This window comes from Octopus sinensis, linkage group LG7 (genome assembly GCF_006345805.1).
Source record: "Octopus sinensis linkage group LG7, ASM634580v1, whole genome shotgun sequence".
Classification (NCBI taxonomy): domain Eukaryota; kingdom Metazoa; phylum Mollusca; class Cephalopoda; order Octopoda; family Octopodidae; genus Octopus; species Octopus sinensis.
This window is the reverse complement of record NC_043003.1, coordinates 104831603-104846299: the sequence shown is the minus strand read 5'-3', so window position 1 is coordinate 104846299 and position 14697 is coordinate 104831603. Positions and strand designations below refer to the sequence as shown.

The window sequence follows — 14697 nt, the reverse complement described above, 5'->3', positions numbered from 1 at the left end:
GCCACTCCTGCGCCTATATGTGATTTTCTAAAAAATCTTTTTCTATTATTTAAACAAAAAACAATGGATCTAAGTTTTTCAAACTTTTTACCATTACAACCAAGCAAAAAAAAATAATTTACGAATTTTTTTCTTTTTGAAAGTCCTCTCCCCACCCCATCAGAAAAAGATTTTCCCCACAAATTTCTTTATAACCATAATGTATGCTGCTTGAAAGATATTTATATAAAATTTCATTAAAAGATATCCATTTTCCTCAAAGTTATGGGGAAAAAATCAGAACTTGTGAATTTTCCGAAAGTCCTCTCCCAACCCTCCCGTTGCTTTGCACACATTTTTGTTTGCATATTCGTTTCAAGCATATTTTTTTACACCCATTACACCATTTTGTTTTTGTTTTTTGTTTTTTGTTTCCATTTCCAGGTAATATTGTAAACATTAACCGAAAAAATTGACATGGAATCCAACAGAGAAAATGGCATCAATTGTTAAATACTAAAAATTATCCAGATATTTAATTTTCAACCTTGATTACAATTGAGTCAAAGTTGAGGAAAAATTTCTTGAAAGAAAAGCACCTGTCACCTGATTGAGTTTCAAAACTCTCTCAACTTCAACAACAACTATGCTCGCCAATTTTTAATCCCAGAGATGATGCCTCGACTGGCCTCTGTGCTGGTGGCATGTAAAAAGCACCAACTGATCGTGGCCATTGCCAGCCTCGCCTGGCACCTGTGCCGGTGGCACGTAAAAAGCACCGACCGATCGTGGCCATTGCCAGCCTCGCCTGGCACCTGTGCCGGTGGCACGTAAAAAGCACCGACCGATCGTGGCTATTTCCAGCCTCCCCTGGCACCTGCGCCAGTGGCACGTAAAAAGTACCCACTACACTCACGGAGTGGTTGGTGTTAGGAAGGGCATCCAGCTGTAGAAACACTGCCAGATTAGACTGGAGCCTGGTGCAGCCTCCTGGCTTCCCAGACCCCAGTTGAACCGTCCAACCCATGCTAGCATGGAAAGCGGACGTTAAACGATGATGATGATGATGATGCAACAGAACAAATGATGCAATACTTGCAATGTAATAGTTTCAAACAGGAGAAAATAACAAGAAATCAAAAATTACTTATTTGCCCCATAGTAATTTCAAATGTTTGACAAATTGGAATGGTACAAAATGAGGAAAAATGTAGACAAAAGAAGGAAAGAATAAGTTTTGATTTGACAAAAAACATTTGAAGATATATGCAATAATTCAAAAGCCGAAAAGAAATGTTTTTAGCTGTTGTGAGATGTAATCTTATAACTCAAGCTAAATTCAAAATTTACATTTTAGAACATTTCTTACTAGTTTGTTCATAAAGACCTCAGAGAAAGAATGTTTATAAGTACCAATGTATGTATGTTTGTGTGTGTATATGAATATATATATATATATATATATATATATATATATCATCAGCATCATCATTGTTTAACGTCCGTTCTCCATGCTAGCATGGGTTGGATGGTTCGACTGGGGTCTGGGAAGCCAGGAGGCTGCACCAGGTTCCAGTCTGATCTGTCAGTATTTCTACAGCTGGATGCCCTTCCTAACGCCAACCACTCCATGAGTGTAGTGGATGCTTTTTACATTCCACCGGCACGAAAGCCAGTCAAGGCGGTGCTGGCATCAGCCACATACAGATGGTTCTTTTTATGTGCCACCGGCACAGGTGCCAAGGGAGGCTGGCAACATCCACAATCGGTTGGTGCTTTTTATGTGCCACTGGCATGGAAACCAGTCAAGGCGGTGCTGGCATCGGCCACATACGGGTGGTGCTTTTTATGTACCACCAGCACAGGTATCACGACTACAATTTCCATTGATTTTTTGATGTTGATGTACTTGACTCAATATGTCTCCTCAAGCACAGCAGGTCGCCCTACGATCCAAGGTAAGCACAGCAGGCCGTCCTGCAATCCAAGGCACTTTGAAAGGGCTGGGGCTTCTATGTGAAGCTGGTGCAGGAAACAGTCATGAACTCACATTATTTGTCGGATCTTCGCAGTCACAGCATATCTCCAGAGGTCTTTCTCTCCCTGTTTCTTTCTGTGGAAGAGCATAGGCTCGAAACATTAAAGACTTTTTCCCTTCCCGAGTGTTATATTAATACATCTATTTGTTGTCTACACTACTTGTCTTCATCATTTGTTTCTTTGTGAATTCTCCGTATATATATATATATATATATATATATATATATATATTAAAGCTTGAATTCTACGAGGTATGGACAGGAATTAATCTTCTCTCTACGCTCCTTTGCACCACATGAGCTCAACTCTCCTTCCCTCTTCATCTAACCCCCCTTCTCTCTCCTCTCTTCCTCTCACGCCTACTTCCTCCCTTCACTCCCATCCACCTCTCTCCTCTCTTGCTCTGACACCTACTTCCTCTATTTACGCCTACCCACCTTCTCCCTTCCACCCTCTCCCTTCACCACCCCATCCGACACATTCCACTCCCACATACTCCTACCCCCCACCTTCACCCTAGCCCACACCTCACCCTTGCTTCCTCCACCCTCACCTCCCTTCATACCCTAACCCCACCACACACCACCACATCACACCATACACCACCACACACCACATCACACCACCCTGCACATACTAGCACTGACCACTTCCCAGCACCTACACCATCATTCACACACCTACACATGCATACATCAAGGTCACCAGCCCCTATCCACACACACATACACCCTCTCACATACACACGCAATTCAATGGTTGTTTATTTTAGTTCTTATTCATGTAGTTCATTCCAGTGACCATCTGTATGGCAGCATGTAGTTCGTTATTGCTCCACTCACGTGTAAAGTTAGAGCAGGATAAGAATCCGCTGTGAGCTGCCAGTTTGCAGAGTTTCTCAGTATAAGTGAGAAAGAGAAGAGAGACTGAATACCTTAATACACCTGCTTAAATAGATGTTACCGATGAGAGTCTCGCTGTGGTCTTGTGCATGGCAACATGGTTGTCGGTGAGATCTAGCTCTTGTCTCGGACATAGGTAATGGCTGCTAGTGAGGTCTCGTATAAAATGGTGCTGGCTTCTTGTGTCATACTACAGGGGCTCCCCGCTGAGAACGCTAGTGCAAAATTAGAATGACTGGAGCAGGCACAAGAAAGCAAAGATGGCCACCGATCGCAAACAAGCTGTGGTACAAAATATAATGCAAAATGTGATAAGTTGAGAGAAATAATTACAAGCAATATAAAAGGAGCATGCACAAATATTTTTATTTTTACAAAGTTCAATGGCAAGGCATTGGAATTGTTCAGCACATGAGAAAACAATTGTCTGTCACAGAAAGAAAAAGGAAAAAAGGTTAAATGTAAATAGTTCTGGTGAGTTTTTGGGACCAGTGCACAATGCGGCCTGTCCTGGTGACATAGGGTTTGTTTGTGTTAAGTTGTGGCGATGAAGGTAGAGGTATAGGTGATGGTATGGTCAAAGGTGCATGTACAGGTGGGTGTGTAGGTGGTTGTAAAGGATCATCAATGAGTGTGAACACCTCAAAATGTGCCCTTTTAAGTCTGTTGACTAACACAGTCTCTGCTTGATCATTGATGTCGAGATTAAAAGTTTTGGATGTGTGGGATAGCACATGAAATGGTCCTTTATAAGGAGAAACGAGAGGTCCCTTGACAGAATCATCCCAAACAAAAACATGAGTCCATTTGTCAATGTCCAATGGGATGTGAGAGGGAATAAACTGGTCATGCGGATGCATGTGTGGAAGACTTGAGAAATAAGAGTGAAGTCTGGTAACATACGATGTTGGATCAGAAGGTGATGAGTTGTCTGGCACCAACATTGTACCAGGGAGAGCCAAAATGGTACCGTAAAGGAATTCAGCAGAGGAGAAACCTAATCTGTTTTAACAGCTGTGTGGCAACCAAGAAGAACAATAGGCAGAAATTCTGTCCAAGACTGTGGATCAGGAGTGGCATGTAGAGCAGCCTTCAGTTGCCTGTGAAAACATTTGACTATCCCGTTGGAAGCTGGATGGTAGCTGGTCGTACGAATGTAATGAATGCCTAGGATTCATGACAATTCACGAAATAAGGAAGCTTCAAACTGGCGTCCACAATCAGTGGTTATTTTAGCTGGGACACCAAAGTGAGCAATCCAGTTAGAAATGAAAGCTCGAGCAACTGACTCAGTGAAAATGTCCACTATTGGAATGGCCTCTGGCCAATGAGAGAAACGATTGACGCATGTCAATATGTAAGAGAAACCGCGACTGACAAGCCATGGCCCAACCAGATCAATGTGGACATGGCGAAAGCAAGTCTCCAGTGGAGAAAACTGTCCAAGAGGAGCGAGAATGTGCCTGTGGACATGAATACTGGCATTTCACACAAGAGCATGCCCAAACAGTGATCATACGGTGCATATTAGGCCAGAAAAACCGAGCCATAATAAGCTTCACTGAGGCAGCGATGCCAGGATGTGACAGTGAATGCAAGGCATCAAAAACAGAATGCTGGTGATTCTCAGGTACAAACAGTCTGGGAGAACCAGTAGCTGTATCACAAAGGATTGTGCCTTCAGCAGACGGAAGTGGAAGATAGGCAAACTTACAACAGGACAACTTGGTAGAAGTTAGATCAAATGTGCGCAATGGCAGATAAATCGATTGCAGCAGGAGATGAAAGAGAACAGAAGGCACGTTCTCTGTTCCAGGTATATGTCGAGTGTCACTCATGAACTGGGAAATGTAGTCCAGGTGACAAAAAGCATAAGGTGAGTGTTTGTCTGATTTAGACAACAAAGCAAACATAAGAGGCTTGCAATCAGTATAAATCACAAAATCTTGGCCCTCAAGTTGATGCTGAAAATGACAAACCGACAGGTAAATTGCTAAGAGTTCCTGATCAAACGTACTGTAATGATGTTCAGCTGGCTTTAATTGATGAGAAAAAATGCTAAAGGCTGAGCCTGATTATCAACAGTATGTTGTAAAACAGCACCAACTGCAGAATCCGATGCATCAACTGTTAAAGAGAGACGAGCATCAGGAACCGGATGTGCAAGCAAAGGACCAGAAGCTATTTCCTTCTTGATTGACTCAAAAGAAGATAATGCCTCGGCAGATAAAGTGATACGAGAATTTATTTTTTTATTTGCTTTCAATAGTTGTGTCAAGGGAAGTAACTTGTCTGCATATTTAGGTATAAATCTCCTGTAGAAGTTGACGATCCCCAAGAAATGATGCAGTTGGCATAAAGAAGTGGGAGGCAAGATGCGTTGAATTGCATCGATTTTGAAGAGAGGTCGGATATCATTAGAGTCAATAAAATGACCTAGGAAATCCAGAAGGCACGTTCTCTGTTCCAGGTATATGTCAAATGTCACTCATGAACTGGGAAATGTAGTCCAGGTGACAAAAAGCATAAGGTGAGTGTTTGTCTGATTTAGACAACAAAGCAAACATAAGAGGCTTGTGATCAGTATAAATCACAAAATCTTGGCCCTCAAGTTGATGCTGAAAATGACAACACACTTATCGGGGTTATTTGCACATTGTAGGTGCAAAGATGCTGAAAAAGTTGAGATGAGTGTTGGAGGTGATTTGCACTCATGTCGCTAGCTATGAGCAAATCATCAATGTAAGCAAACACAAAGACAAGTCTACAGACAACTCCGTCAATAAACTTCTGGTATGTGCTTGTTGCATTCTGCAAACTGAAACTCATAAACAGGAACTTGAAACTTCCAAAGGGGGTGGTAAAGGTAGTTTTGGGAATGTTGTCAGTGTTCATTGGAATCAGATAAGCTTGGATGAGGTCAACCTTGGAAAAAATAGTATGACCATGCAAGTTTGAAGAAAATCTTGGAGATTCCTTATAGGATAGCGATCAGGAACAGTGACTGCATTCAAATGTCTGTAATCCCCCACCAGGCGAAAATCTGAATCCCCTTTCCATGCCAAATATAGAGGAGATGCCCAAGGGCTGGGGGAAGGGCAAATAAGGCCGAGTTGAAGCATATGCTCAAACTTAGACCGAGCCTTCTTGAGCTGGTCAGGTGCGAGTCTCCGTGGACACGAAAAACAAGTGGTTTAGAAGTAATGATATAATGGCGATTCGAGTGTGTGACTGACTGATTTGAAAGTCAGATCCACCAGCTCTGGGAAAGAAGCCAAAAGGGAGTGGAACTGGTCATCAGCAGTGGAGACAAAAAATGATGAGCTGAAAATAGCCCTTGTAGTAACCCGAGTAGGCATAAACAAAGACATAGAATCATCCGCGAGTCTCTGTCGCCTGACATCTACTAATAAGTGAAAGTGGTTTAAGAAGTCTACGCCCAGAATGGGATATGGTAGATCTGCTATAACAAAAACCCACCTAAAATCCCTTTGAAGGTTGAGATCTAGGTGTAAAGAGACCTAACCGTAAGTTTTTATTGGGGATAGATTCACCGCAAGCAGGTTAATGGCAGATTGCTTAGGCTTGTCTGAAGTAAGACGCAAAGGCCAAATAGAACAGCTGGATCCAGTGTCAACCATGAACGATTTGTTACACACATCCTTAACAAAGAATGCACGATGAGATGAAAAATTTCAGGAAGAGTCTGTGCCCAAATCTTCCGTAACTAGGTTCCTGACAACTCAAATGAACAGGGCTAGATGTAACGACAGGCTTTGTCCATGAATGTGGCATGGTACCAGCAGAGATTGGAAACCGTTGGCATAGAACAAGACGACCGTGACCTAGAACGGCTTCTGCTGCGAGGACGATGAAAGCTGGTGTGTTCTTGCCACAATGTGTCCATGCGATGTACTAATGCATTGACTCTCTCCAAAATGTCCTCATGTGACCAGGGAGAAGACTTTGTGGTAGTAGAGGAAGGCGGCAAACTGGCAGAAATGTTAGCACACTGGGCGAAATGCTTAGCGGTATTTCATCTGTCATTACGTTCTGAGTTCAAATTCCGCCGAGGTCAACTTTGCCGTTCATCCTTTCGGGGTCCATGTGACCAGGGAGAAGACTTTGTGGTAGTAGAGGAAGGCGGCAAACTGGCAGAAATGTTAGCACACTGGGCGAAATGCTTAGCGGTATTTCATCTGTCATTACGTTCTGAGTTCAAATTCCGCCGAGGTCAACTTTGCCGTTCATCCTTTCGGGGTCGATTAAACAAGTACCAGTTACGCACTGGGGTTGATGTAATGGACTTAATCCGTTTGTCTGTCCTTGTTTGTCCCCTCTGTGTTTAGCCCCTTGTAGGTAGTAGAGGAAGCTACTTAGGTGACCGAACAGGTATGGTGAAGTGCAGGCTGCACAGTGAATTCTATGATCTTGTCTGTTGTGGCCAGTATGGATTGGATATTCGGTGGTAGCCGAGAGAAAAAATAATTTCCTAAGCAGAGGATTGTCCTCAAGCAGAGGATTGTCCTCAAGCAGAGTGCTACTGAGTTCACGCAAACGACAAAGAAACTCAGAAGGCGTCCTATCTCCCAGGTGTTCATCCTGCATACCGTCTGCGAATTGTGTGTTCCGACGGAGAACCTCATATTTGACAGACACATATGTTACATCTGGAGTCAGTGATGAGATCTTTCACTGAGCGTGCAAGGGGTGCAGGCATCCCACAATACAAGAGATTTAGCTGCTGTTGGTGAGGCACCGCATTAGCTGAAAAATACACATCTAACTGAACGGACCAAAGCGTGATGTCCACAGAGTACGTGGGTAAGTTGGGAAGACTCATGTTTTGTTTTTCTTTACAGAGGAGGGAAAAGAAAAGGACCAAAGAAACTGACAAAAGTGTTGCTGGAATAGTAATGTGTGTGCACGAAAAAAAAATTCCGTAGCAAAATTTTTGAACTGTTTGTGTACTGTGTGCAGCACGGATCTTTTCACTTTGACCGGCAGATTTTTAAAATAATTTCTATGTAACTAAAAAATTTTAAACTTCGTATACTGGTAGAATGTGTTTATAAAATATCTTTTTCTCTTGGCTTTCTTGAGAAAATTCTGTAGTTTGTAACATATTTGTTGTTTAATTTCTTGCATTTCAGCAATTTCAACCAATCAATGAAGTCTGTTGAGGTAAAGTCAATTTCTGTCGTAACATTTTATGACAGCGTCATATGAAAATGTCCCTATTTTTTATGAGAAAAAAGATACCCTGTAGACATAAACTGAGGGGTCACTCGTAAACAGAGCTGGATAACAAAACCGTTCACTCTTTAGTGTCCACCCATAATTATGACCCTAGTATCGATCTATTGCATTTCAATCTGTTTTAGCGTTAGGGTTAGAGTTAGGGTTAGGTTTAGGGTTAGGGCTAAGGTTAGGGTTAGGGGTGGGTGGGGAGGGTATCTTGTTTTCTTCAGAAATGTAAATAAACCCAATCTGTTTCTTAAACGAATATATAATATGTAACAGGGACATTTTCATATGACGCTGCCAGAAAATGTTATGGCAGAAATTGAATTCACCTCAATAGATGTCATTGATTGGTTGAAATTGCCTAAATGCAAGAAATTAAACAACAAATGTGTTACAAACTACAGAATTTTCTCAAGAAAGCCAAGAGAAAAAGATGTTTTATAAACACATTCTACCAGTATACGAAGTTTAAAATTTTTTAGTTACACAGAAATTATTTTAAAAATCTGCCGGTCAAAGTGAAAAGATCCGAAAAAAATTTTTGTTTTTCTTTTTTTTGGCCACCAAACTTGTGTTGCAGTCCGCTGAAAAAAAATGTTTGTGTGTTTGGTTTTTTTCTTCTTTTTTCTGTTGTTTAAGAAACCGTCAGCAAATGGCAGGTGAACTGGTAATTTTGTTTCTCAACATGTGAGGCAATCCGAATATTGCGGTAGACAGGAACGATGGCTGGAAGTTGGACAGCTGGAGTTGTGGCCATTGATTTTTTATTAGTTGGGAGCGAGGGAAACCACCAGTCTGTAGTTTGGTTGAGGCATCTACACGACCTGGTCTATCCTGAAAGGGAGGTGGAGGTGGCCAATCTATTTATCACATTGGTCATCACCTACCGCCTAACTGTCGTTCCTTGCCCTGATTCATAGTTCATCAAGCTGGAAAGACAGCTCTTCCACTTCATGTGGCAGGGCTCGAAACCGCTTGTGAAACGCTCTATTTGCTGCCAACAACCGTTAAAGGGTGGGCTAGGGATGTCTTGGTTGTTGATGTGCAGGCATGCGCTGAGGCTGAGGCACCTGTGGCTCTACCTGGATGGTGAACGGGTGTGGTCTTCGCTGGCGAAACAGACGTTTCCCAAGTTCACTAGTTTCGGTGGATGGGAAACCTGGTTCTATCTTAGTGTCGCAAGGCACTCTGGCTCTTCCATCACTCAGGCAAGGCCTGTGATAGTGGTTCCACCGCTGTCTTTTATAGAGGGTTTGTAGAGGCAGAATGCGATGATACATTAGGGGAGACCCTAGGTTTTGATGATAACCAACAAGCCAGTCTGTCCCAACGTACATTCGGGCTGAAGACCCTGGATAATTTTCAGGAGTCTTTGGTGTAGCAGTGTTACCGCAGCGCCTTACCTGTTCGGGACAAACTCTCAAGGCACAGATGCCTAGACACTCTGACCTGTCCAAGATGTGGGCGGGATAGGGAAACCATTCTGCACGGTATTGCTCAGTGTTCGGAGGTGTCAGGCATGCGGAAGGTAAGAATTGTTTTCTCTCTGTAGCAGTAATTGCGAGACAGGTGATATGGAAGACAAGAATGCAAGGGTTAAGGTCAGACATCTTTGTAGTGATACTATAACGGCGCGCGCGCGCGCACCGTCCATTTTCTATTTCGCGCGTGTTGGTGCCTTCACCAAGTGAGAGGAAGGGCCCTCTCGCGCATGCGCGAAGCACCGGAAGAAGAACCCTATTGCCTACGTAGCAGTTAGCGAGGCAAGGGGCCGTAGAACATTTGACCGCTGGCAGCAGCAGCGGGGACTTGGGACAGCAGCGATTGAAGGAGACGGTCACGCATATTTTCTCTCCGCTCGAACTTGCTTCTAGCAGTCCTTACCAAAAGACCTTTAACCTGGATTGTTGCAGACATCATCTTCTTCCTCTGGATGCCATTTTGACCCGTTCTGTTTTTGGCGGCTGAATATTGTAAATATTACAATCGATTAACTTTCAGCCTTGCGCGCCCAGAACCAAGGACATCAGATAACACACTTATTGTTATTGTTACCAAGAAAGAGAATAAAGTAGTATATATATATTTTACGTCTGCGTCTTGTTGTTTCTGACTGGTAGAATTCTGGATTATTAAAGCAATGGCTAGTGATTGCCTTTCTTGTACCCCGAAAGTACAAGAAAGAGATATTCACGCTAAGTTCGTTAAACTGGTGACCCCGACGTGATTCTGGTCTAAAACCAGAGATCACTTATCAACAAAAAAAAAATCCAGTTTTTCTGCGAAGTCGGAACACGATTTAACTCTACGCATTCATCTTTCGACGATTTGTTTTCCGGCCACCACAAAGTTGTAGAAGGAGCCTCTTTCTTATTCTACAGCCATGATGACGAACGCCATCATATCATCGATGCTTTTTCTCTGCCTTCGTCATCATCATCGTCGTCTTTCTACTTCACGTCGTCGTTATCTTCGTCGCCATCATCACTAAGAACGATGTTGTCTCAAGTCCACTACAGTCGCCACCACCACCGTCGCCTTTCAACACCGTCGACCTCCACCAAGATGTACATAGCAACTCACGGAACTTTAGCGTGCACGCTGTTTTGTGCATATGCACACCAAGGATAAACAGCACCGTCTATCTACGAGATTCTTCTGTTCCAGTTAACCTGTCACAGCATTGAAGCCACAACCGCTACACATTGTGTTCAACCGGCATCTGCATTTTGTGATTTCAACATTTCTGTTACAGAAGGAACTGCTATTGTGCTTCAGGCTATTACAGACTGGTAAATTAACTCTTGTCTGGAATAGCCTTAAGAGACATTTTTTCTATGCGCTGTTTTTATATTTTGCTCACATTCACCTTGTATGTATTTCTGTCGCACACACGTACACACACATAAATGCTCTCTCTCACATACATACGTCACACATGCTTTTCTCGCTTGTTTGTTCCATGCTAAATTTGCCTTTTGTGGACACCCCTCATTTCTATAGACCCTAGGTCGGTCACGTATACATAGAGAGGGTTGTTTGTCCATTATAACGCGCCAGCATGTCATACTTTTGTTCCTGTACGAACGAGGCATATAATCGCTCAACCACTGGCATATTCATTGCTGTTTTTCGTCTGGCAAGCTCTATTGCATTTCATGCGCCTTTTGCTTCGCATGTGTATTGCCTTTTCTTTTGCAACACGTTTGCGTTAGCTTAATTCTTTTCCCGACTCATAGGACGTCGGATGTTCACATGCGCTGCGCCATGTTTAGGCGTAATTATTTTTCCCTGTTAGACCACTGTTGGTCACGTAAATAACAGAAAATTATCTGTGTCGCGCATCACACCAGCATGTTTGCACTTTTGCCTTTTGTGTTACTAGCGAGCTTCTGTCAATTCCATTTCCTCTCCTGCAGCAATTGATTTAACTGCTATTTCGCAGGATCAACTACCTTTAGAGAAGTTGGATTTTAATTTCGCCTAGGTTCAAAAACTGTGAGTTCTGCCTTTTCTTCCGCTTCCTACAGCGGAAGGCTTTATACTTTGTGACGTATACACTTTCATGCATGCACTCTTGATTTTTGCTCATTGAGTATTTTTTCTCTTTTTCCTTTAGTAAATTTCTTGTGTATGTTATAAATTTTGCCATTTTATATTATTGTGTGCTATTTGGTTATCTGGTGTCCACCTTGAGTTTTGCAGTCACTACAATAAGTTTCCTTTCGTGCGTACGCACTGGAGGGGAGCCTTGTAGTGATACTATAACGGCGCGCACGCGCGCACCGTCCATTTTCTATTTCGCGCGTGTTGGTGCCTTCACCAAGTGAGAGGAAGGGCCCTCTCGCGCATGCGCGAAGCACCGGAAGAAGAACCCTATTGCCTACGTAGCAGTTAGTGAGGCAAGGGGCCGTAGAACGTTTGACTGCTGGCAGCAGCAGCGGGGACTTGGGACAGCAGCGATTGAAGGAGACGGTCACGCATATTTTCTCTCCGTTCGAACTTGCTTCTAGCAGTCCTTACCAAAAGGCCTTTAACCTGGATTGTTGCAGACATCATCTTCTTCCTCTGGACGCCATTTTGACCCGTTCTGTTTTTGGCGGCTGAATATTGTAAATATTACAATCGATTAACTTTCAGCCTTGCGCGCCCAGAACCAAGGACATCAGATAACACACTTATTGTTATTGTTACCAAGAAAGAGAATAAAGTAGTATATATATATTTTACGTCTGCGTCTTGTTGTTTCTGACTGGTAGAATTCTGGATTATTAAAGCAACGGCTAGTGATTGCCTTTCTTGTACCCCGAAAGTACAAGAAAGAGATATTCACGCTAAGTTCGTTAAATCTTCATCTCTGGCCCTAATTTGGTGAACTTTTTCATCTTTCACCTTAAGAGACAAATAGGGCTGGAGAGAAAATGCCCGACTAAGGACAAGTGTTTGATAACAGATGGAAGAATGTCGCACGAATGTTGCATATGAAAGGTCCCTCGTGAATGCGACATAGGTTATAACCCAGGCCAGTATTAAACCCGCCCCCACTCCATCCGTAATGTCCTTTGTTTGTGTTCCAACATTCGCAATCACAATAAATTCAGAAAGATTTTTTAAATGATCCCATCTGCATATTAAATGTCAAATCATTCGATTTCATTGTGTTGTCTTAGTCTATGTACATCCTCCATGGAGAATTTAAAAATCGCTACACACCTTTGAGCAAATAGATAGAATAAACTCCTCTGAGGATGGAGATCTAAGACCGAATTATATCCACAGTTTCCACCTGTTGAAGGATCCAGATCTACGCCAGATCTACAAGATCCAGTCTCGTTTTCAAAACATTTCCCTACTGTAGTTATGTCCCTTGCTTGTTTGTATATTTCCATCAGCTGTAAACAGATCTTTTCACACCAATTGCAACGACGAACTCAATCGAAACGTTCGAATCCCTTAACCATTCCCACAGCCTGCCATGAAACCATTTTGTTTATTATTCACAGCGGTGTGTGTCTGTGTGTATTTAAATATAGATGTGTATACACATGCGCCTATACACAAACGTGTATATACATACACAAACTGGTCAGACAGGCACACGTTTGCACACACAAAACACTTACACACACACACATATATACATAAACACGGTACTACTGGCGAACAGTGGTCCCGGTGCGCGCACACGCGCAGTCGCGTATCCGCGCTAGCTAGTCGTGACTAGTCGATCCTACAACGACTACATAGCAAAGTAAATAAAACACAAAATAAATAATTTTTTAAACAAAATAAATAATACGGAAACACAAAGTAAGGATCGACTAGCCATGACTAGCTGGCGCGGATGCGCGAGTGCGCGCACCGGGACCACTGTTCTCAATTAGTACATGCAAGGTGCGTGTGTGTGTATTCAAATATGGATGTGTATACACATGCACCTGTGCACAAACGTGTATATACATACACAAACTGGTCAGACAGGCACACGTTTGCATACACAAAACACTTACACACACACACACATACGTATGTGTGGTGGAGACATTTCTGGGACTTTGATATAATGTTACAGTATCAACATATATAGTAATACACAAACACGTGCGTATATATATATATATGTATATATAACGGAGCATGCTGAGGGATCAATAAAGTATCAATGGGCAGAAATCGATTTAGTATCATATATACACACTTCGATGTTTCCATGGTGTGGCTTTGTACAAAATATTATTGGAAACTTACATCGAGCATCGTTTTATAGAAATGGGTGATGAGTGGTAGACATAATCGGACGAATGGAACCAGAATGACAGAGCGATGTAAATGTATAGAAAGATATGTCTGTGGTATGATTGTTATGGATAATAAAATAGCAAATCGAGGAGGATATTGGATATTTTTTCTTCTTACCCGGTGTATTTATGACAATATCAGAAAGTCCAATACTGAAAGTTTCCTCTTCGTCGTCTTCCATAATTGTTTGTGTTAAAGTGAGACTGGGGGGGGGGCGAGAGAGAGTGTGGCGAGTGTGTGTTTGTATAAGATAGAGGTGTATATGTGAAGTGGAGAGAGAGAGAGAGAGAGAAAGAAAGAGACAAGCAGAAAAACTGGTGGGAAAGTTTATGACGAGCGGTTTGTGTCTGAAAAGGCGAGTGAGCGTATGTTTGTGGAGAGAGAGAGAGAGGACGTCTGAAGAAGAAGAAAGAGAGCGAAACAAGTGAAGAGAAGAATAAGTGGTGCCGAAGAACGATGTTCGGAAGACTGACGTCATTAACGAATAGCGGTACAACTGCTGCTCATCGTACAACTTTACCACAATCCTCACAGAGGGAATATAAATATTTACAATGAATGATGTCACACTGTTGACAGTTCCTTTCCTCTTTATACACCCACATACTCTCTCTCTCTCTCTCTCCCTCCCTCTCTAGTTTCCCCGTTGCCCTACTTTCGTCTAACTTTTTCTCTTTGGTGTGTTCTAGATGTAAGTATGTACATATACGATGTATATATATGCATATAT

General features: G+C 42.5%; 1 protein-coding gene across 1 annotated transcript in view; it reads right to left on the bottom strand.

Annotated features, from left to right (window-relative positions):
- The window catches only part of LOC115213923 (transmembrane channel-like protein 7), a 121863-nt gene extending 107358 nt beyond the window's left edge, over window positions 1-14505 (bottom strand). The window contains exon 1 of the mRNA XM_029782916.2: window positions 14085-14505. Coding sequence (XP_029638776.2) covers window positions 14085-14445 — 361 coding nt within the window. The 5' untranslated portion in view covers window positions 14446-14505. The remainder of the gene's footprint in view (window positions 1-14084) is intronic.
- Window positions 14506-14697: the final 192 nt, after the last annotated feature.